The 25401-nt window shown below is 39.8% G+C and overlaps 1 protein-coding gene across 26 annotated transcripts in view; it reads right to left on the bottom strand.

Moving 5' to 3' along the window:
- Positions 1 to 25401, bottom strand: part of RIMS2 (regulating synaptic membrane exocytosis 2) — a 506258-nt gene that overhangs the window by 190865 nt on the left and 289992 nt on the right. For 23 of the 26 annotated variants that reach the window (XM_075213921.1, XM_075213923.1, XM_075213924.1 and 20 more), the window contains 6 exons: positions 22892 to 23011; positions 13030 to 13129; positions 9539 to 9662; positions 8302 to 8348; positions 7231 to 7343; positions 2473 to 2520 (listed from right to left, as the gene is read on the bottom strand). In XM_075213921.1, coding sequence (XP_075070022.1) covers positions 2473 to 2520; positions 7231 to 7343; positions 8302 to 8348; positions 9539 to 9662; positions 13030 to 13129; positions 22892 to 23011 — 552 coding nt within the window. The remainder of the gene's footprint in view (positions 1 to 2472; positions 2521 to 7230; positions 7344 to 8301; positions 8349 to 9538; positions 9663 to 13029; positions 13130 to 22891; positions 23012 to 25401) is intronic. The other 3 variants (XM_075213944.1, XM_075213949.1, XM_075213943.1) reach the window with 1 other exon arrangement.

Raw genomic sequence — 25401 nt, 5'->3', positions numbered from 1 at the left:
CTCCAATATTCTAAACTATCCACAGCAATAGTATTGTGAGATCTAGCATGGATTCTGCTTAGCACAGGTGCACATTTGCGGCAATAAACTCTATGGGGTATATTTACTAAACGGCGGGTTTGGAAAAGTGGAGATGTTGCCTATAGCAACCAATCAGATTCTAGCTGTCATGTATTTAGTACATTCTACAAAATGACAGCTAGAATCTGATTGGTTGCTATAGGCAACATCTCCACTTTTTCAAACCCGCAGTTTAGTAAATATACCCCTATATATGTACCCTATGTAAGTCGCTATGTATATTCATAGAGCTGCAGTTTATGGGCACAGCAAAACCACTTACTGACAGGTAAGTTGGAAAAGAAGCGGCTTGAAAAATAAACTTCTCATTGTGCTTATTTGCTGTAACAATATTCACATTTACCTACTTAGCACAATAAAATGGAATGGTCACACACTTTCTACATAAAAAGGCATAACAATGACTGTGTTACAGCATGCAGAAGAATGGGTACAAACTATCCAGACAGAGGTAATAACAGTATTTACTAATGAAGAGAGGCAACCAACTTGTACCTTGTACATAGAAATAATATCAATTTAGTATCTAAATCCAAAAGATTTAATTTTTTTTTTCTTAAAAAAAACAATTTTGAATCTTTTTTTATTTCTAAAACAATAATTTTAGCAGTTATTTTTCACTGACCACACTCCATCTAAGTGGAAAGAGGCAATAAGATTTTCTGCATAAGATACAAATTCATTTGCCAATCTTTTACTAGGGGGGCTGCTATATATTGGAAAATGCAATAAGAAGCATGTTGTGATTGTAGATAGATAATTAAAGCTTTAAAGAGACTGTGGCTAATTATTGTGAACATGTGAAAATAAACTTGGGGACAACTAGACTAAATTATACAAAAATTGTATTTACAATGTGGAATTAGATGTTGGTCTCTATTATACATTGTTTATTACTTGTTAGTACTCAGACAATTCCGTTATTATTATATAATACATATGTTGGGGGGGGTTACCACTGTGTCTGTAATATGGCTCAGTGTGATAAAGAGAAACTTGCCTATCACTATATTTGTAATTGACTATGTAGTTATGTATTTCTACATTAAAGTGTATCATCCACACACAGGAAGCCTAACCATCACCTAGTGGCAGGAGACAACTTTTTAAAAATGATTGGGGGGGAGGGGGAGGGGGCTCTCCATACATAGACATGGTTAGTGGCAGCACAAATATTAGGGGTATTCGAGAACCCACAAGGCTGGCTTCTATGGCAGCAAATATTTTGCAGTAGAACCAATATACAACCTATCAAATCATGAGGAGCAAGGGACATCACTGACATGGCTCATGTGACATCACTGACATTGCTCATGTGACATCACTGACATGGATCATGTGACATCACCGATATGGCTCATGTGTTGTCACTTGCCCGAATATTGCTCATGAAGACGTTTTAGCCATCAAACGGTTGCCTCCCCTTTAAGTAGCCAATGGCTACACATTAAATGACTAACAATTAGGTTATATAATTATAGGTATTTCATTTGTTTGTTTATGTTGGAGGCTATTTTGTTGGTCCTGTTAATCTAATCGAAGATATACTTGGCAATGACAATGACAGGGCTTTCTCTCTTTAATATGACAAATGATCATTAGATTATGAAAGGTTTATATCTCAAACATAAATCCTATCAGACATGGTTAAATGAATGGAAAATAGATGCAGACAATTGGAAAATGGCCAAATTGTATATTATCTAGGGCTCTTTTTCTTTGCACAGTTAGCTTGGAACAGTCCTGAATTAGTGCTATGGTGAGGATGGTACAGAGAGAGTACTGAAGAATTGAATTTATATCTTGTAATTTGAAGAAAGTGGTATACGAAGCTGGCACTAGGAAGAGAAGCGATCATGTATTTAGAGAATATAACAGAGCACTCTACATAGGGGCAAGATGTTACTCTGCAAGTATTGCCAGGCAGTCTTTTTCAATATTAATTTATATATATTATTGCACAACACGCCATCCATGGAACTATATAATCAATAAGACCTTGAAGTAATGCATTGAAGAACACTAGTTAATTTATACATGTATTATTTAAAACACAACATATGTTCACTGTATAAGAACCCAGTTGTTGTAGAACTAGTCTATAGAGAGACAACAGCTGGGGAGGTATATGGGTTCCCTAAGCCTGGAAGAAGGGTCAAGGTAGCCACAGAAAACAGACTGGCTGTCTCTTTAAAGTTTTCCTCTTTACTCTTATTGTCATGCATTATTTTATGGGTTGTTCAGTATGCACAGTGCTAGCAACACGCTTCAAAAAGATAGGGGAAAACGAACCAAATGTGCAGTTTTCCTCCAATGCATTTTCCAAACTAAAAAAAAAAAAAAAAAATGAACACACTGCTTTAGTTTGTGTCAGGCAGAAAAAGCCTTTACCTGGACCCTAGGAACAAAAGGCGCTGTTCTTCTATTAAGGCTTTGGCTCTGATAATGCAAAATTAAACAAAAAGGAAAAAAAGCAATAAAACAAAAACCAAAAAGACAACAAGCTGAAATTAAAAGATAATTCAAAATAAAACACAAGTATTGAAAATCAACATCAACAAAGTACACACCAAAAGCACAAATGTATAGCTTGTTAACACACTATTTATAAAGTGGTATCATTACTACACACTACTTATCATGTGTCATCATTACTACACACTACTTATCATGTGTCATCATTACTACACACTTCTTATCAAATGTCATCATTACTACACACTACTTATCATGTGTCATCATTACTATACACTACTTATCATGTGTCTTCATTACTACACACTTCTTATCAAGTGTCATCGTTACTACACACTTCTTATCAAATGTCATCATTACTATACACTTCTTATCATGTGTCATCATTACTACACACTACTTATCATATGTAATCATTACTACACACTACTTATCATGTGTCATCATTACTATACACTACTTATCAAATGTCATCATTACTACACACTACTTATCATGTGTCATCATTACTACACACTACTTATCATGTGTCATCCTTACTACACACTACTTATCCAATGTCATCATTACTACCCACTACTTATCAAATGTCATCATTACTACCCACTACTTATCAAATGTCATCATTACTACACACTACTTATCAAATGTCCTCATTACTACACACTACTTATCATGTGTCATCATTACTACACACTACTTATCAAATGTCATCATTACTACACACTATTTATCAAATATCATTACTACACACTATTTATCAAGTGTCATCATTACTACACACTACTTATCAAATAGCAATACTATACACTATTTATCATGTGTTATTATTACTACACATTATTTATCATGTGTTATTATTACTACACACTACTTATCAAATGTCAAAATTACTACAAACTACTTATCAAGTGTCATCATTACTACACACTACTTAGAATGTGTTATCATTGCTACACACTACTTATCAAATTTCATCCTTACTACACACTAGTTATGTGTTATCATTACTTCATACTAGTTATTACTACACACTGCTTATTAACTGTACAAAATTATTTGACATTGCAGATTCCATTTAGAAAACAAAACAAACAAATACAATGGGAATTAAATAAAATGTTTATGGGAAGCTGTATGTATTATATATTATAGAGGTGTATAAAAAGCAATATAGATGATGACATTTTGATTAAACTATAGAAGCTATCTTGGTGCTATCTTTTTTTATGGAGAAATCATGTAAGACATTCAGTAATAAATGTATGGTGTCCAGTCTATATTTTTCATTGACATATAAAATCACTATTGTATACTGCTATAAGATATAATTATACACACAAAAAAAGGAAATAATATTTTGAAGTTGCAGGTCATGTCTATGCATCAAGCTCACTAACACCTAATTTCCAATGTGCTGCAAATGTAATCTTTAATTTATTTGAACACATTATGGTTATTGATCCTATAGATTGTAAACTTGCGAGCAGGGTACTCTTACCTCTCTGTCTGTATGTAGGACCCAGTATTGTGTTATTAATGTTTGTTCCCAATTGTAAAGCGCTACGGAATTTTCTGGTGCTATATGAATAAATGTTGATGATGATGATTATGGGGCAAATTCGATTAGCTGCGAGGTCTCGCGAAGTGTTTCCGGAACAGGCTGTGGAGAAACATTGCCTCAATGTTTTTTCTTAAATCTCCGCTCATTTTCCCAAGGAGAAAAGGAGCGGAGATTCATTAGTGTATTGCCCAGCAAAGTGCCCAGATGGACATCGAGGTGATGTACAATGGCACCTCGCGGCTAAGTGAAATCCCCCTAAGAGTATAGACTGCAAACTTATTCTAGCTAGGTTTACCCGCTGTCTCACGTCTGCACCTCTTGCATCACTATAACCACTATCTTACATGCAATAGTTTGCTCAACACACTCTCTAGTAGAGTAAATAGCACTTACCTTTTCTGTAGGTTTCCATATTTGTGTGGGGGAGGGCAAGCGGTACAGAGTTCTTTATGTAAGCCTGACCCGTAATGGCCCGTTACAAATCCAACATCATAGGCATTGAATAAAGTAGTGTAAAAAACTATCCGCTCTACTCAATTCAAACCCACTAACATTGGCAACGTTGGCAAGATGGATCAGCAGTGAGAATCAAACATATATAGAGGACTCTATAAGGCCCCTCTTCACCCACCGGCCACCGAAAGATGAAGAAACTTCAGAATATGTAGGTGCCAGAAATACCCCATTACAGAGTGTATTTAGCAAACTATTACACTTAGGATAGGAGTTATATTAACAAAATAGACCCTTTAGGTACATTTACCCCATTTAAAGTCCACAAAGGTCTAGACACATGAACCTTCACATTCTGCTACTTGGGAGAGGGGTGTGTGACTGTCTAAACGTATTTGTTGCATGAACTCTTTATAGCATATAGTATAATTATATAGTTTTAGTTCCAATTGTTTCTATGGACAAGGATGCTATAAAGATTACACAATCCACATACTTTTCTGACCCTAAACTCAGTACCTGAGGTGATACCCTCTCACACTAACCCTAACCTCACACTAACCCTAACAATGTAATCTGGAGACCAATCACTGCCAATCTTCTGAGTATGCCTAGTGGTTGGCAAGGTCCCTTGGGTGCACAGATGGCAAATTCAGGAGTAACTTGCAGAGATCCCAATTTTCATGTAACAGACTTTATGCTGTACTTAATTGCTCCGGAATAAATAAATCAATATGCAGAGAGGATCTTTTTTCTGAAAAAAGCCCAGGACCCATATGCCACTTGGGTGAACAGCAACTGCACATACCTAGCCCGGTCAGTAAAACTATTATCATCACTGCGGTATATTCATTTACACATGTCTGTCCCTAGTAGCAGGACAGGGGCGTGGCCATGTCGAAAAGGGGGCTTGGTCCAAGGGGGGGCGTGACCAGCCTAGCCCTGTCCCTAACGATGGGACATTTATTTCTTACTTACACACAAGCAGCACCTGTGTGTAATATGCAATCTACATAGAATTCCATAGTAATTGCATTATTTTATCTGGCTGATTTGTATTAAAGTTCTCCTCTGTGGAGATAATGAAATAAAAAGAGTACGATCCTTGGGCACTCCTGTACCTGTGTAGAGGGACAGATTACTTCTGGCATGTTTAAACGTGGTACAAGAGAAGACAGGTGCACTAACCGTTGGCATATGGGGGCTACCAGCAGATGTACAGACCACTGACCAAGGTCTGGTTGGGTAGGGGGGCATCTGCCCCCTGGGCCGGTCACATAGTGGGCTACCTTGGGCTGGATCACTGGACTACCTGGATTTTTTTCCTTTAAAATGTTACAAATAGACTGCTAAACTGAGTCTCGCCCCCTGGGCTAAATTTTGCCATCCAGCCCCTGCCACTGACCAAAGAGCTGCCAGCATCTGTAGAGGGCCAGCAACCTTCATTCTTAGTAACCCCAAATGCACAGAAATTTTTTCCAAGTAACCCTTTATGTCTTGAATTTTTTTAAAAATAATACCCATTCTATTGTGTTTTATTAATTACTTTTTTGTTAAAATGTCACTTTGAGTTTATTTAATTGGTGGAAATACCCTTTGAGTTTGTCTACTGTACCTGTACAGGTAAAGAAACCCTGACAAATGTATTAAGGACTTATTACTGCACATACAAACATACAGCATACACATACTGTACTGACTCTGCAGTGAGTTATTAGGATTGTCAAGTGATTATTATTTGTCCAGTCATTTATCTACAAAATGAGGGTTAGGGTGGGATGTTGGGCTCCTGTATTTAAAATCCACTCTAAATAAAAATACATAACTACTTAGATGCTCCAAGAGTCCCATGATAACGAATATAGTATAATGATATCAAAACAGTTGAGTTTCGGAGATCACATTTAAGATGTTACATATAGTTACAACTAATTATATCAAATGAGGCAGGCTGTGAATGTAAACATTTGTGATAGTTCACTGAGGATAACCCCCCCTCTCCACCCCCCAGCCATCAATGTGGGTGTCTAATAAACATACAAAATGCAGATTATAACCTAAACACTTTTACAATGCCTCATATTGTCTCCCAATATAATTAATTTATGTATTCCAGAAATAAACCTCTTGGACATTATAATGAACAAAATGTAACCACCTTGATTTTCAAAGAAAACTATAGTAAATTATTTTAAATATTTGTATAACTTCCACCATACAGATTTATTTAATAACAAAACTGTGCTGTCACTCTGACCAAATCAATTAGACACAAACTTATCATCAGAGATGTGTAAGTTAGATCAGATTCTAGCTATCGTTTATCTTGTACATTCTAGAAAATGATAGCTAGAATCTTATTGGTTGCTATGGGCAACACCTCCAATTTTCCTTTTTAAATGTTTTAGTAAATCTACCTCTTATGCTTTGTTTTTAGTGGAATTATTCACAATAAGTTCCTTACAGTTTCTGCACACAGCGAACTTCTATTCACCTGTTTTCTCTTGGCACTGCTCTCTGAATTGTGTAATTATATTTTTTTTATTAATGGCTCTTTGTGAAAAGTAAGCATGTCGTGTCCTAGTGTTTACAACAAGTGTGGAGTATGAAATTCTAGTAGACGATGAAAGATTGCCATAGGCTGCTATGGTACGTACTGAGAGTTGTCCAGAGAGAAACTGGGGAACATCACGCAACATTCCAGGACTCATAGGGGATGTAACGGATATGGAGGGACGATCCATTTTCTGGGATTCAAATGAACTAGAACCTTTTAATGGTAAAAAAAGAGTAAATCGTTTTAAGAACAGTAAAAAAAAGAAAAGCATCAGTCATAAAATCAATATCTGGAATTGTAAGATTTCAAAGTGAACCTGACGACATGTATTGAAATTTTCTAATTCAAAAGTGTATTGCAAGCTGACTTGATATGCAGGACATTTATCCAGAAATGCTTAATTTCCATTTGTATCTTCCTCCTCCAGATTTGCATGCATCTGAGGAGACATTCTAAAAAGATAGAAAGGTGACTGACAAGAGTTCCTTTATATTTTGGAGTCAGCAAGTCAAACATTAGGGGGTAGGGTTACTAAAATAGAAAAGTGGAGGTGTTGCCCATAGCAACCAATCAGATTCTAGCTATCATGTATCTAGTACATGCTAGAAAATGATAGCTAGAATCTGATTGGTTGCTATGGGCAGCACCTCCACTTTTCCTTATAAGTTAGTTTTAGTCAATCTACCCCTTGATGTGGTTTTACATAGGGATGTATGACAGGTCAACGTTACACATACAATAAATAATTATGTTTGGTATATTTAATATATCCATAGCGCAGATTCTAAGAACACAGTATAATTGACATAATATGTATTTTAAGCAATATTTCATATATTACAACAGTATTTTTTGTTTTATCAACCTCCCTGCTCCGTTCATTCTATAGTCAATATTAAACAACCCTCTCCCATACTGTTTTCCCCTTTCCTCGTCTTTTTGAAAAAACATTTAAAAATAATAAAAACGGGAGGTGACCATTTTGTGAGCTGAACCAACATTCTGGGACTGTAACCTACATGATTCACTGGTTCCTAATAATAGCGGTACCCAGCATTCTCATAAAAATTGGTTCGGTCCACAAAATGGATGCTTCCATGTGCACAGTTGAAGTCTTTCAACGTCAGCCATTTTTTTCCTCTTACAGCTGAAAATAAACCATACGACTTACTGGAATCCTGTGGGGCATGTGTGCTATCAGGTATCCTAGGTATATCTCTGAAATGACAAGTTACACACTGATGAAATATTACGTACACAATACGGCCGAACAATATTTCTTCACTCATAGAACAAAGCAAATTTAAATACAGACAATTTATACAGACATGTTGGTATAAGAGAAAGAAACAAATGTGAGCAGCGAGAGAATCACATTTAAATGACACTAAATAATCATTGTCTCTCAAGTGTTTCTGTAACCATATAACCTGGTGATCACCTGACAGTCATTCAAAAAAAAAAAAAAAAAAAAAGGGGGGTTAGGAGCTGTAGTAGTGAAATATCCCTTTGACGGTGTGAGGAAAAGTACCTCCTATAATGAGTAATAATAATAATAATAATAATAATAATAATAATAATAATAATATTAATACTAATAATAACTGTCGTCTATACACGACTCTCATCCTTCCAATAAAAGGATAAATACCAGTCACTCTCTTGTATCTATGTGGGTGGCAGTAAATATCATTTTGTATCGCTACATACCACAGCAATACAAAATGTACCGCCGCTTGTATTTACCATGCCAGAGCTCATTAGCGATCCCTGGCAAAACCCCCTCCTAAACTAACTAAAAACTCTTCACCGGCCCCCTAACTTCGCACATGCGCAGAGCGATGGGGCCCCCTGATGGATCTATGGCATCTTCTCCAGTGGCGATGGAGTCCATAGTGAATTATTTTCTTTGGTGGTAGTTCAGCTTTATCTTAGATCAGTGGTGGATGTGGTGGTGTATATGGTGATATACCATACCGCCACTTCTCCTACTGCCTTTATTATAAAACTATGAAATTCCATTCACTTACGTATTCCATATTGCCACTTCTAAATTTCCACTTCGACCACTGTCTAAGATGATATAATCCAATGTGAGGATTGAACAGGTGTTTCAGTGATTAGTGCGCACAGAAGCCAAAGTAGTCATGGGCACAAATGCTGTCCACACAGGGGATGCAATGTGGTCATTTGGGGAATCGAGCCAGATGACCATATAACAGAGGGCACTTCCTGTCTCTGGGTGGGGGTGATAGTCCTATATAAAGTCTGAAGAAGGTCATCAGTTGTCCAGATTTTCTGAACTAATTCAGATTGTATATTGATTGTTTAGAATGATCATTTGGCAATTTGTCCGACCAGGTCTACTTGTGTATATACCAATAAACAGCATAACTGCACACACATACCCTATCGGTCTGGAGACCACTAATTCTACTTGTGCCTCTGGTTTGGACTCCAGAATTATATTGTAAACTTCTTCAAATGTGGCGCCTTGCAGAATCCGCCCGTTCCATTCTAAAACTTCATCACCTGCAGGGAAATACATGATTAAAGATTTCTTGAAACAAATGGCTTAATATATTTGAAGAGTACAATGTAAGTCAAAGTTGGAAACCACTAATAATCCCACAGCAAGCTTAGTACACAAGGCTGATGACGCAAATGCAATGTATAACTGAAGTCCTTGACTGCAGTAACTGTATGGAATGTGCATCCTACAGCATAGCATATGTATGTTCTTGCACCAGCCCAGATAGCTACATGTAATGGAAGCACAGAGAATCTCAGACCGAGAATGATTCATTGCTTAAACTTGGTAACCAGATAGCTTTGTGCGTACAAACAGTTTTTAATAATACATTTTCATATAATCTCTTGCATCTTTTCAGCACAGAGAAAACCGAAGATCTAATTGGAAAATAGGAAATGCTTGTTTTTGCGTAAATCCACTAAAAAAAAAACATTTTTCTTATTGCAAAGGTGGGACTGGGTAAGATTTTGGAAGAGATGGTCCTATTCTCCATAGCTCACCATCTGAATGCCATCTCCATTGACAAATCGCTGTCCAGGTGAATTTATATAGACCACATATCACGCACTTTCAGTGCGCCAAACACGTAAATGGTCATGTCTTAAGGACACAGGACATCAACAGATACTTTTAATTACATCCCGCAAACAAAACAATGAATGGGATGAAGGACTATCAAACAAATTATGTCAAACCTAGCAGTGTCTCTAAGTCTACTTTTGAAGACCAATGGATAGACCGCGTAAGGCCACAATGGTAGCCATTTATGACATTTCGGTATCAGAGAAATGTGTTAGGACACAACCCCAAAACATGCCACAGACTTCCCAAACCATACCATCAGATTAAGGGCACATCCATTTACCAACAGTAGTCGCGGGACTGACCATCCCAGGAAGATCAGCACCGTTGGCTGGTGAGCATATCTACGCAACCTAAACAGTAGATTAATGCCTGATATGGCAAGTCTACTCCTGATTAGGAAGGCAGCAAGTAAACCCCCTGACAGGAGGACACTTCTTGTCTACTACTAGGGTAATGGCAGAGCAGAATGAAGTAGTTAAGTATGGAACACATAATAGCACATAAATTAATCAGTTAATGCAGCCAACGCCAATGGAAGAGTAACGGGAGAAGTATTGGAGCAGAGCAATCATTTGTGGGTGGAATCGGTCATGTTGAAGGGTCCGGTACTGCCTCTAATGCGTGTAGGTGACTGGTACAATATAAAGAGGAAGGTGTAAGATGTACACTGGTTTTAGTTCTGGCTGACTGGATGAAATCATTCAGCACCAGAACCTGTGTCATATATATGTTATGTACTAAAGTTATATGTTGGAAAGCCATCTTGGTGCACTACAATCTCTATGATGATATCTTCAATAAACTTAATAAAATATTAAAAGTAGGGACCACGGGCAACTATGTAGTCATTAGTAAATGTTTTGTTTTATTTTCAGTAAGAAAGCGCGCACATGTATACACAGTGTAATTCATTATTTGTGCTCATTGTTTGATGGAATAAATAAGGCTTAATGCATTAAAATCCCAGTGGAAAAAAAAAGTGTCACAACTTTGAATGACTTAATTGTCAAACTATGCGTGAAGATATAACTGCGGAACACCTGGTGCTCTGCGATGATGTTTACCCCAATTAACCTGAACAGTTAATGAAAACAGGTGAAATATATGGCTATTTTTAGACTACTTGCTAAAAATACAAATGTAATCATTCCGGGTTCTTTTAAACATACACGGACACAGCAAATATTGCTCAAGCTGTGGTGTTGCAATAGACATCGGTGGCTAAGGCATAACTGTAAGAATTAGCATCATAAATCATTTCTGCAGATTTAAACTCCTTAATGCTGGAAAATGACATGACTTTAGTAAAGGGCGATAACGTGATTCATTCATACTGATGTACGCGCAGTTTAACCCTCAACTCTGAGCACCAAGGACCTCTGGGGAGTAGAACAATGACGTGAGTTGCTGTTGAGTGACCTGATCCCAAACAGGAAAGAGTTGTGTCTTGTTATAATTGTTTCCAGTATTGCGGTATGACATTCCCAGAATGTGAGCATCTTGTCTAATGGATTAAAGAAGCATTGGTCTACAAAATGCCAACATGAGCTGACTGGGTTATATCAGAAACTGATAATCTGCTCCAGTCTTCCTATATGTCTCCCAACTAGTTAACTAGAGTTAACCGAATGATATAAAAAGGTTGCTGCAGCGTTGGACGTAGGTCAGTTTGCATAGCGTATCCTGCGTGAAATCACTCTATACATGCTCAGAGCGCGGGCGCGCGCATATGCTCCTATGCATACTTGTGTTTCTAAAACTTACGCCCAACTACACCCGGAGAGCCGGTGGGAAGGAGCGCACAAAGGCAGGCTGTGCAGGGGAGCACGCAGGATTTTTAAGGGGAAGTTTCCCCCGACCCCCTCCCCCCCAAAAAAAGCGGCACTATACTATACAGCAGCCATGGCGCTGTCAAAGAAGCGTTCGCGGTACTTCTTTGATAGGGCCGCGGCTGCTATATAGTACAGTGCCACTTTGTAGGGGCACTTCTTTAGCGGAGTTGAGGGGTTTCGGGAGACCCAGAAACCCCCCCTGCGTGCGCTCCTGCTGTGTACATTACAGCCGTGTTCACACAAATGCAGCTCTGCAGAAACACCCGCCTCTTGTTAAGAGGTGGATGGTCTGTACCTGCTATAGGCCAGATCTAAATATGCGCTGACGATGATGAATTCTCATAAACCAGACGCATCTCGAGATGTGTACAGTTTTGCGGGAATACAATATTTTTCTGTGTGCTTTTTTTTTTTTTTTTTTAACAAACAGTTTTTATTGAATTTTTCAGAGATAACAAGAACAAGTATCCGTGTTATTTTTTTAAGAGTGATTTACTCCCGTTTTGTGTACAATTCTAAATAATTAGACTCAAGTTCCTCCTTGGTTAAAAGAAATGGGTCAGAATTAGTTTTAAAATAAATAAGTGCTCGTGGAATTAGCTCTACGTCAAATCTTGGCAAAATGACATATCTGATACCTTTATACTGTAGAAAACGAGGTAATAACATTTCAGGTTTGGGGTTGCTCTAATTGCATACAATTCACTATGGCAAGAATCCAGGAAAAGCAAATATTTTGTGCTTTCCCCCCACTTTCCCTATCTTTTGCCCGTAAATTAAACACATATTTAAACCAATATGCTACCAATCGAAACCCAACATTATCTGTTTAGTTAGACTCAGAGATAAAAATGTTTTCTCCAATGAAGAAAAAGCTGAAAAAAAAGTTGCAGTCATTAAACAACCTCCAGCCATGAAGAGTTTATAGAATGTAGGGGAGATGACGTACCCGGTCGCAGGCGTCCAACAGTATCCGCTAGGCTTCCTTTCTTCACTTTGGTGATATACGCGCAGAGATGGCCAGACTCTGACATTTTACCTCCTACAACCTTCAAAAAGCAAAAACATAACATTAAACACCAGTCATATAATGGACTTTGTTCTACAACTACTATTTATATAATAGATCCCAGATCTATTATATATTAGATAAACAGATCCCTCAAATCATAACACTTATACTGTAAGATCTTCACTTCCCAATTGAGTATGTTCTGTCACCATAAAAATAAATATAGATGTACAATCTACAGAAGAAGGATATAACACACAACTAAACACGGCAATATGTCACAATAACAAAAAATATAATACAAGTAATAGTGGGATAGGCGGAGTTTTATTCAGCCTTGCAGATCTGGACGTTGCCCACCCACCCTCCCTGGTTTGTTTGGTTCTTGGGAGCATGAAGAAACGACTGGATGCTGTTCAGGATGGGGCTCAGCTACCGGCGGCTGACATGGCTGTTCGTAAGCTTGGATGGAGAGTGGACGTAAAACGCAATGCAGTTGACGGGCAGTGGTTTTTGGGCTCACATTTGCGGCATTGGACACGAAGAACCCACCTTTCTTCGAGTGAATCGGCTATAGTCTTGGTTCAGGTACTGCCCCTGTGGGTTGCCCTGTGGTTGCTTTCTGTCTAGCCCAGAGGATGGGTGAGTTCTGTAAAATCGGGACGCGGTGTCCCGTCAAGGTAGATATGTGCGCCCGGGGTGTGATTGGTTGATCCCCCACTTGAACCCAGGAGTTTGGTTGTTCCCCAGATGATGAAGTCCCAATGGTTATGCTAGGACAGTTGTTTTGCCTGACAGACGTCGGACTGACTGCTTTATTCTCCTCCACCATAGTTAAATAAATCATTTAATTTTTAGCACACTCAAGTCTCGTGTCATTATTTAAGGTAATAGTTAAATAAGAGTAAGAAGGTAAAGGAGGTGAAGATATCAGACATAAGCCTTTTATTACCATGTGCAGACAGATGTGGAGTTCTAAGGGGCGTGTCCTAGCTCAACTCTATTGCAGTGTAAAAATAAAGCTGTCAAAGTCTCCCTCTCATTTATTCTTCATGTGAAAAAACCCAAAATGCTGTCTGCTTCAGTTCTGAACCTGCCTTACCCTTACAACTGAGCTGACGGCAGAGGTGAACAGTTCTCCTGACTCCTCTACAGAAGGCAGGAAAATGTATGTACCACAAGCGAAGTGTAAAATATAGGATTAGACCATACTTGCCAACTTTTAAAATCTGTCCTCTGGGAGATCCCGGAGCACAGGTCACCATAGCCCTGTCCTCTACTTTTTAAAAACCTGAAATTTACAGCATTGACTAGCTTGGGGTGTGGCTTAATGACACAATTGTATCATTAAGTCCCGCCTCCACAAGCTTCCGGAAGGGTGACTACTCTTCCAGGAGGACTCCCCGAAATTCCAGGAAATTAGGCAAGTATGGATTAGGCAAATTATGAAATAGATGTAGTCTATGAAAACTAAGGCTATGATATGAATATTGGTATCCACTGTATCGCCCCCTGGTATACTCAGAAGACAGATAGCATGGTCCCAAGTATAGCTGTCTGTCCTTTTCAAATATAATAACATTTTATTCTTTAATAAAGTTGCTAAAATTAGAGCCACTTACTGTTTGCAAAGTGTAAACTAGTCGCAAACCTTTCCCCAACCATCCATCCCAAACCAAACGCTCCAATTTGTGGTGGGGGAAAGCTTTAAACCCCCATCTGACCCTAACCCCAAACCCCAAGTTAAATCCTAACTCTATTCATAATGACTGCTTTTCTTATTTGTAAAACACAACAAAGTAATTTAATTTGAAAGTAGCAGCAACTACCCTCCGGATCACGCTGCCAAACTGAGTATGCCAGGGGCGATGGTGGTACCAATATCCATGTTGCAGTTTTGTTTATAATAGAATGTTCATCCTTTGCCTAAAACCACTCCAAGAATTCGACAGCGTCTCGTTCATTCTTTGTTCCCAGCTAGTGGATAAAGCAGGGAGTATTCCTGTATATTAATGGGTGGAAGACAGACTTGAGGATGTGAGAGATACAGTAAGTATGGGCTATAAGCATATCAAAGTATATAATGATTAAAGAAAGCACATTTCTGAGGGGGAGACATATTTAGAACAAGAGGTCGTGATCTGAAGCTGCAGTGTTAAAGCCTGGGGATGCTTGATACTTTTGGAGCATGGCTCTTGGATTCATGAGATACCCTCTCAGCAGTACGATATGGAAGCATATACAATGTAATCCTGGGGAGATGCAGGAAGCTATTATGAACAGAACCAAAGATCAAACAGCACAAGGTCTGTGGCTTTGCAACAAAAAGAAAAATTGGCAGAATGCACGTGGCAAGCAAAGCTTTTATGTCTTAAAATGCTCTGTTTCTAGGTGCTAAATTATTCCTGACAAGACTGACACTTTCATTTGTGCAGCTCAGGATGGAGGACGTGTCTTTTTTAGAACATGTATTATAAATTCAGTGTGAAGAGAATCCTGGGAATCGCATCTGTCCTGCGAGCCAAGATCTAGAGGTGTTACACAATGAGGATGCAGAATGCCGAGCTTGACAGACCCAACTTGTGTGTTTCATTATAATAACTACTATTAACACATCGTTATTTGTCTATGAAGTGCACCAGAGAGGCTCTTAGATGCCCCCCTACTCCCGGCAAACTACAGAGGTCTCTAGGTGAGTGGAGAGGTGGAAAAGTCAGAAGACAAGCAATGTGCAAAAGCGTAAATATCACATGAAAATTCCAAGCTCCGGCACTGTAGAAGCATCATTTTTATTCACTAAAACGTTTTCAGTTTTTCTATGCTAGGATTAGTCTCATTAATGACTTAATCACGAGAGTGAGAGAACATCAGGATGGTCTATATTACATGTGGCACTTTTGTGTGTTTGAAGCTTTGTTTTACATCAGGCAAAATGTGCCTAGAAACGCATTTCTCTAAAATGCGCAAAATGTGTCGCATTGAATGTATAGGGTGTTGAATGGTTAATTCTACTGGAGTGGGGTCATCTTTGTTCCATCCATTCCTAATGCTACACAGATATATTGTTGTTAATAATTTAAAATAATCTCTATGCACATTCAGGTCCTAAACAAGGGTGTCTTAGTACTTTGAGTGTCTAATGTAATTTATTTGTATTTACAGTTGTCCTATTCAATAAATATTGGAGTTATAAAGCCCAGAGTTTAAGGATGGATAATAAGAATTGCAGTCAGTATACAAAATAACTGGTATGGTGCAGATGGTCAATAATAAAAACAGAGACAAATCTTTTAAATCTGTGATTGTATCTAGAAATCAGGGACAGTTGGCAGCTACACAATAGAATATACATGGCTTCACAGAAGACGGTTAACTTCATTCGAGCATATAAAGAAGTGATGTAACTAGAAACTGTCTACTTATGTGCTGTCTGTTGACTGTTTAATGTACAGTTGTTTGTAGGTGTGAAGCAGGGCCGGACTGGCCATCTGGCACTTCTGGCATTTGCCAGAAGGGCCGATGGCTGTATGGGCCGGTCCGGTCCCTGCGCTTCATGTCCCGCAGCTTTTTCTTCTTCTTCTTTTTTTTTCTTTCTTGCTTTTATTTAACTTTTGCGCGGCTGCGCAATGTGACGTCATGACGTCACGCAGCCGCCTAGGAGCCGTCAGTCTGTTGAGCGCGCGGGGTTGTTGAGGTGAGTTGGTGTGTCCGGGGGATAATGACAGGTACTGCAAGGGAGAGGAATGAGTAAAAATACACGGAGGAAGTGATTGAAAATGTCTGCAGGGGAAGGGGGGGGGTGTGACAATGGCTGCAGAGGGGAAGGGGGGGTGTGTGACAATGGCTGCAGAGGTGAAGGGGGGGTGTGACATTGGCTGCAGATGGGAAGGGGGGGTGTGTGACAATGGCTGCAAAGGGGAAGGGGGGGTGTGACAATGGCTGCAGAGGGGAAAGGGGGGGTGACAATGGCTGCAGAGGAAAGGGGGGTGTGTGACAATGGCTGCAGAGGGGAAAGGGGGGGGTGACAATGGCTGCAGAGGGGAAAGGGGGGGGTGACAATGGCTGCAGAGGGGAAGGGGGGGTGAGTGACAATAGCTGCAGAGGGGAAGGGGGGGTGTGACAATGGCTGCAGGGGGAAAGGGAGGGGTGTGACAATGGCTGCAGGGGGAAGGGGGGGTTGTGTGATAATGGCTGCAGGGGGAAGGGGGGTGTGTGACAATGGCTGCAGGGGGAAAGGGGGGTGTGTGACAATGGCTGCAGGGGGAAGAGGGGTTACAATGGCTACAGGGGGAAGGGGGGGGTGTGAATGTCTGCAGGGGGAATTGGGGGTGAAAATGTCTGCATGGGGACAATGGCTGTAGGAGGGGGAAAATAAAAAAATGGCTATTCTGTGTGGGGGACAGTATATGACTATAATGTGTGTGTGGGACAGTATATGACTATAATGTGTGTGTGGGACAGTATATGACTGTAATGTGTGTGGGGGGACAGTATATGACTAGAATGTGTGTGGGGGACAGTATATGACTATAATGTGTGTGTGGGACAGTATATGACTATAATGTGTGTGTGGGACAGTATATGACTGTAATGTGTGTGGGGGGACAGTATATGACTAGAATGTGTGTGGGGGACAGTATATGACTATAATGTGTGCTATTAAGTGAATGTGGGGCTGTTTGGGGAAAATTAGGTATATTTATTAAATGAAATTATGAATTATTTAATGCCTGAGATGGTTGTGGGAAATGGTTATTTTTATTAAATATAAATGCTATTTAATTTCCTGCTGGGGTTGTTTGGAGGGAGGGAAAGCGGTTTATTTATTAAATGGGAATACTATTAATTTAATGTTGGGGCTGGCTGTAGGGAAATAGGTCTATTTATTAAATGTATATACTATTTAATGTCAGGGCTAGTTGCAGGGAAATAGATGTATTTATCAAATGTGAATACTATCATTTTAATGTTGGGGCTGGAGTAAGGCCTAATTTTAAAACGTGGGTGTTATATTGATTTAACACCGCTGCTGGTTGGAGTTTTCTAAATTTCATGTAACCATTTTTTTTTTCAAATAGGGCCCCCAACATTCCAGGATCCAGACAAGCTGCAACTGATCTAAAGACACCAGCAGCCACAAGTGGAGACAGGTAAGAGAGACCAGGACATTCTGCCAACTGTCCTGAATTTGGTGGGTGACTGTCCCGCTTAGTCAGGATTTGGTCTGACTACAAGGACAGTTGGGAGTTATGTACTGCTTCACATTGTACTGCTTGTGAAGGCAGAACTGTGTGCACCTAATAGTAGTGCTCTCAGTATTGCCTGTGTATTTGTTGAAAATGTGTCTAATAACCATATTACATCATAGGAGCCCCCCTGTCTAAAGTGCCTAGGGCCCCCCGAGCCTTAATCCAGCTCTGGTTAGCAGGAGGGAGCGGATAGCTACTCCCAGTTCCTGGATAGGACACAGCCTGCAGAGCAAGCCGAGGAGCTCTAAGTCTCATGAGATTTATTAATCTTGTGAGACTAAGAGCTTCCCTGCTCACTCTACAGGAAGATAAGTGCAGTGGGCTGGGGGTGTTGTAATGTGTTTCTGGGGTGGGGTGTGGTATGATAGGGAGGGCCTGATAAATGTAATGTTTTCTTATAATGTATGTATCAATGCCCCATGTTGACCACGCCCCCAACATAATGTGGCCACGCCCCTGGCAGGGCAGCTGCTGCGCAGCGGCACACAGTTTTGTCCTGCTCATCAACAGAGATGGGCCTGTAGCTTGAAATGCCAGGGCTGATTTATAGTCCCAGTCCGGCCCTGGTGTGAAGTATGTTTAAGGTATGAATGTCTAAACTTATTGTTGCTATAGGACTTCACTTATTTCCTACGGTTGTTTACAGAGAAGCCATCTATCGCCTATAATCCTCGACCCCACGGTGGCTTAGTGGTTAGCACTTCTTCCTCACAGCACTGGGGTCATGAGTTTAATTCCCGACCATGGTCTTATCTGTGTGGAGTTTGTATGTTCTCCCTGTGTTTGCGTGGGTTTCCTCCGGGTGCTCTGGTTTCCTCCCACACTCCAAAAACATACTGGTAGGTTAATTGGCTGCTATCAAATTGACCCTAATCTGTCTGTGTGTGTGTGTGTATGTTAAGGAATTTAGATTGTAAGCTCCAATGGGGCAGGGACTGATGTGAATGAGTTCTCTGTACAGCGCTGTGGAATTAGTGGCACTATATAAATGATGATGATGATGATGATGACCCCCCCTTACCCCGGAGCTTTCCTGTCAGGGGGAAATGATATGTGGAACATGGTCAGAACCTTAAAGGTGCAAAAATATGAGAGAGATTAGGCAAATAGTTAACAGGTATGACTCAAGTTTTCTCATAAGTAGCTGGGCTGTGCCTATAAAGAGACAACTACAACCAGGGCTGTGCCTACAACGAGACAACTAGAAGTAGGGCTGTGCCTATTATGAGACAACCAGAGACAAGGCTGTGCCTATAATGAGACAACCAGAGACAGGGCTGTGCCTATAATGAGACAAGAGACAGGGCTGTGTCTATTATGAGACAACCAGAGACAGGGCTGTGTCTATAAAGAGACAACTACAACCAGGGCTGTGCCTACAACGAGACAACCAGGGGCAGGGCTGTGTCTATAATGAGACAACCAGAAGAAGGGCTGTGCCTATTATGAGACAACGCAGAGGCAGGGCTGAGCCTATAATGAGACAACCAGAGGCAGGGCTGTGTCTATAATGAGACAACCAGAAGAAGGGCTGTGCCTATTATGAGACAACGCAGAGGCATGGCTGTGCCTATAATGAGACAACCAGAGGCAGGGCTGTATCTATAATGAGACAACCAGAGGCAGGGCTGTGTCTATAAAGAGACAACTACAACCAGGGCTGTGCCTATAATGAGACAACCAGAGGCAGGGCTGTGTCTATAATGAGACAACCAGAGGCAGGGCTGTGTCTATAAAGAGACAACTACAACCAGGGCTGTGCCTACAATGAGACAACCAGAGGCAGGGCTGTGTCTATAATGAGACAACCAGAGGCAGGGCTGTGTCTATAAAGAGACAACTACAACCAGGGCTGTGCCTATGATGAGACAACCAGAGACAGGGCTGTGCCTATTATGAGACAACCAGAGACAGGATGATGCCTATAATGAGACAACCAGAGACAAGGCTGTGCCTATAATGAGACAACCAGAGACAGGGTTGTGCCTATAATGAGACAACAAGAGACAGGGCTGTGTCTATTATGAGACAACCAGAGGCAGGGCTGTGTCTATTATGAGACAACCAGAGACAGGGCTGTGCCTATTATGAGACAACGAGAGACAGGGCTGTGTCTATAAAGAGACAACTACAACCAGGGCTGTGCCTACAACGAGACAACCAGAGGCAGGGCTGTACCTATTATGAGACAACCAGAGACAGGGCTGTGCCTATAATAAGACAACCAGAGGCAGGGGTATGACTATTATGAGACAACCAGAGGCAGCTTTCACAAGAAACAAGTTTTGTGGAGCACGCCCCTATAGAGAGGGAAAATATAAGACTATGTCTAACATATACATTCCACCTAGGCACAATTAATAAAATAACATGTTTCATGTTAGTGTGCCTTTAAGCAATATCAGACGAGTTGACCAGATTTATCATGTTACGTTCTGTTCCAAGCCTCCAAGCTTTTCTGCTGACCTTGCTTTGTCTAAATAAAATCATGTTCCAATTAAATAAATATTGTTGTTTCAATTAAATATTCCACCAAACTGTATAAAGCGGATTATTATAGCACAGAATGAACTGTGCTGTGATAATCTATAGCTACAGTATTTTATTGGAAACTAAGCTGTACATCTGAAAAGCAGCCAATCTGCCATATTTGGAAAGTAATAATACTGGATAGCAGATTTGTCAATATTATACATATAAATATTACACATCATGCAAGTTACACATACTAAGCCTGATTCATTAAGGAAAGGAAAGCAAGAAAATGAGTAACTTTGAACCTTGGGCAAAAACATGTTACAATGCAAGGGGTGCAAATGAGTTTATTATTTTGCACATAAGGAAAATACAGGCTGTTTTTTTCATGTAGGACACAAATACTTGATAGCTTTATATTTACACTGACATTAAAAGTTGATCTAGGACATGTCCTACCCCAACTATAAATCTGTCCTCACATTTTAAATTTACCTCCCCGTCCAATGCAACATGGTTTTGACAAGGTCCAAAGTTACTATTTTTTTTGCTTTACTTTCCTTAATGAATCAGGCCCATTGTACACAAGACAAAAACAAAAAGTGAAGAAAATGGTAAAAATATGATATAAATACTTAAAAACCATTTTACCCTTATATGGACTGGTGACATGAGTTGGATAGTACCCCAGTCTTTGAAGTCTGGGGAGGAAACTCTCACAAGTAACTACATGGTGGGAGAGTGGGACTTATGTTTAGGTTAACAGTTTACTATGTCTTAATAAATTTTTAAAATTGATTGTATTATTTTTTAAATAGATTTATAGCAACTTCTGTACATTCACTACTATTCAGTATTATTCAGTGACTCACACCCTCTCCACACACTCCTTATGTATGACACTTCCCTCTAGGGGCAGGGGGAGGCTGTTCAGTCAAGTTTTGCCCCCCAGCCTAAAATGTGCCAGTCCTCCCCTGCTTCCCTCATCATTTAAGGCCTGATTCATTAAGGAACTTAAATTAAAAAGTTTCTTATTTCAGTCTCCTGGACAAAACCATGTTACAATGCAAGGGGTGAAAATTAGTTTTCTGTTTTGCACATAAGTTAAATACTGACTGTTTTTTCATGTAGCACACAAATACTTGATAGCTTATTTGTACACTGAAATTTAAAGTTGATATTTGTGTGCTACATGAAAAAACAGCCAGTATTTAACTTATGTGCAAAACAGAAAACTAATTTTCACCCCTTGCATTGTAACATGGTTTTGTCCAGGAGACTGAAATAAGAAACTTCTTAATTTAAGTTCCTTAATGAATCAGGCCCTTAGATTGTAAGCTCATGCAGGCATATATTGCCATATCTCTTTCGTCAGTGCTTACTGTTTTTACTGCAATGTTTGCATACTGTGAAGCACCCTGATTGTATTACTGAGTGCTCTTGGCTTCCAAAGCTTTGTTAAAATGACCCACTCACCCCAGTCAGAGTATCGGCCACAAAATTAATAAAATGTGACTGTGTTACAGCCATTGCACGTACTGCGGTCAGCCCCCAATACTGTATGTGGCCAATGGTGGATCCAGTATATAGACACAAAAAAATTTCCAGGCACATATAGATATGTAGAAAGAGAAACAATGGCTGCGCTAGTTGTATTTAAAGATAAGTAATATAATAATAAATACACAATATATACTGAGGCCCCTGTCCAGTTCTGCATTGTCATTGAACAAATCTACTATTTTCTGCGCTTTAATAAGACCATCTCTGTATAATGAAATATAAACCACAAGATGCTGCAATGCAGTGTTGAACATGTGATACCAGGAAACAGATTAATTATAATTCCAACCAATTTAATTTTGCTTCTATTATAAAATATATTCCTCCATTGTAGAAATGTATACTGTATTCATATCTGCATCCCTTACACTGTGACAAACACTCCATTGTCTAACTTGAACAAGACCAGTGAAAGCTAATTGCTGATTATTTCTACAGATTACTGCACAGTTCCAATTTACAAGTAGGTAACCTAAGTAACTTCCCAAACCCCTGACACAAGAGCCACTCACCTTCAGTCCAAGCATCGCTCCGGAATCCCGTGGAACACTCCCATCTTTTAACCGCTTGTTTAACAAGATGCGGCCAATTAATCGGTCGCCATCTTTGGATGCTTGCCATGTAACAGGGTGCTGATGTGTTAGATAGGAAAAATGATAAAAATACATGTTAGATTAACGTGTTAGTGTATAGCGGAAGTAGGCAACGTGCAGCTCTCCAGTGGTTGTCGAAGTGCAGCTCTCCCTATGCACCGGTACCTGGCTGGTGTTTGTAGTTTCACAACAGCTGGTAAGCTGCAGATTACCCAAGTGCGTTCCAAAGAAAGTAAAATGGCAATAATAATGAGAGTCAATTAAAGATGGCAATACCCATGACCCACACACAGTAAAAGCAGCCGTTGTATGGGCTGAACCAATATTCAGGCGATCAATAAACTACAACCTAGGGACATCACTGAGGTATGATGCAAGAGTTCCGAGGGAGTTGATAGGCAGCATTCTCATGAATATTGGATAAATCCACGACAACATGGCTGCCTCCAACAGTGTCATATAGGGGACACTTTAAGAATTTTTAAAAATAGGCACCTGCCTTTCTGACCATGTACAATAAGCAAAGATATAGTTTCAAGCAGGGTAGAGGGTTATATATAAATAGGATTCAATGTTTTCGTTGTTACAGCTACACTATCGCACAATGTGTTGCCTAATACATTTTTACTCAATATCAGCAAAATGTTAAATGCAACAATTTTGGCTTACAAACGGGCAAAAAAGGCCGTAGTATAATCGGAGCACTAATGAATATAAATCAAAAAGGGGATAAAGTTGTGGCAGAAATGGGCAGTTGTTAGAAGTACAAAGAATAATCACAGTGGCCAATAAAGTATTAATGATAGGTATATACTATGTCTGTTTATATATACCGCTGCTTTATTCCTGTTTTAGACATAACCCCTGCAGTGCAGAATTTGTATGAAACTACGGCTTACCCCATACCGTGCCGATGGCATGCCGTAAATCCTAGTTGGGAAATTTGCATACATTGCACCGAAACATGTGTCTGTCTTACTTTGCATTCCAATTCACATAGATTATGGAATTTTCTTCTTTAATTGACTCTCATAAGATGATTTGTAGAACATGTCAAAAACATATGCAAATGAAGAGCTTTGATTACACAAAATGACGCAGGAGCTAGTCTGATTTATAAAGCTAGGACTGGCATTTGGTTATAGATGACTCCTGTGGTATCTTCTGGGGGATATTTCCCACCACAGGTTATAAAAAGCGTGATCACACAATCTATTCTCTGATACAGCACCCACCCTTGTTTCCCAAGTCTTACCCTCCTCCAAGCAACTACCACCAACTGTGCTGCCAAATCAAAACATGATTGGAATTTGATCAGGTGGCTGGATAATTTGGTCGTCTTTTGCTTGGCCAATAAATGGAATAGCATATTAAGACAGAGAACATAACAGAGTAGCAGAGGAAGCCAGAGACAACATAAAGGAGTAGCAGAGGAAGCCAGAGTCAACATAATGGAGTAGCAGAGGAAGCCAGTCAACATAGTGAAACAGCAGAAGAAGACAGAGCCAACATAATGGAATTGAAGAAGACGTCAGAGCCCAGATAATGGAACAAAAGACTGTAGAAAACAGATAGTGAAACTGCAGAGACCATGACCAACAGAAAGGAACATTAGAGGTGGAACTAACACAACAAAGTTACAGAGGAGAATGCCAACACAATGGAATCATGGAAACTATAACCAGCACACTACATGGGATAGTGGAAACTATAACCAGCACAATTGAATTGTGGAGACTATACCCAGCACACTACATGGGATAGTAGAGACTATAACCAGCACATTAGATGGGATAGTGGAGTCTATACCCAGCACACTACATGGAATAGTAGAGACTATAACCTTTACACTACATGGAATAGTAGAGACTATAACCATCACACTACATGGAATGGTAGAGATTATAACCAGCACACTACAAGGGATAGCAGAGACTATAACCAGCACACTAAATGGGATAGTAGAGACTATAAGCAACATGCTACATTGGGATAGTGGAGACTATAACCAGCACACTACATGGGATAGTAGAGACTGTAACAATAACACTACATGGATACTGGAGAATATAACCATCACACTACATGGGATACTGGAGAATATAACCATCACACTACATGGGATAGTAGAGATATTAACCAGCACATTAGATGGGATAGTAGAGACTATAACCAGCACAATACATGGAACAGTAGAGACTATAACCAGCACAATACATGGGATAGTAGAGACTATAACCAGCACACTACATGGGATAGTAGAGACTATAACCAGCACACTACATGGGATAGTAGAGACTATAACCAGCACACTACATGGGATAGTAGAGACTATAACCAGTACACTACATGGAATAGTAGACTATAACCAGCACACTACATGGGATAGTAGAGACTATAACCAGCACACAACATGGGATAGTAGAGAC

This window comes from Mixophyes fleayi, chromosome 5, assembly GCF_038048845.1.
Source record: "Mixophyes fleayi isolate aMixFle1 chromosome 5, aMixFle1.hap1, whole genome shotgun sequence".
In the NCBI taxonomy this organism is placed as follows: Eukaryota; Metazoa; Chordata; class Amphibia; order Anura; family Limnodynastidae; genus Mixophyes; species Mixophyes fleayi.
This window is presented reverse-complemented; position numbering and strand designations above follow the sequence as displayed.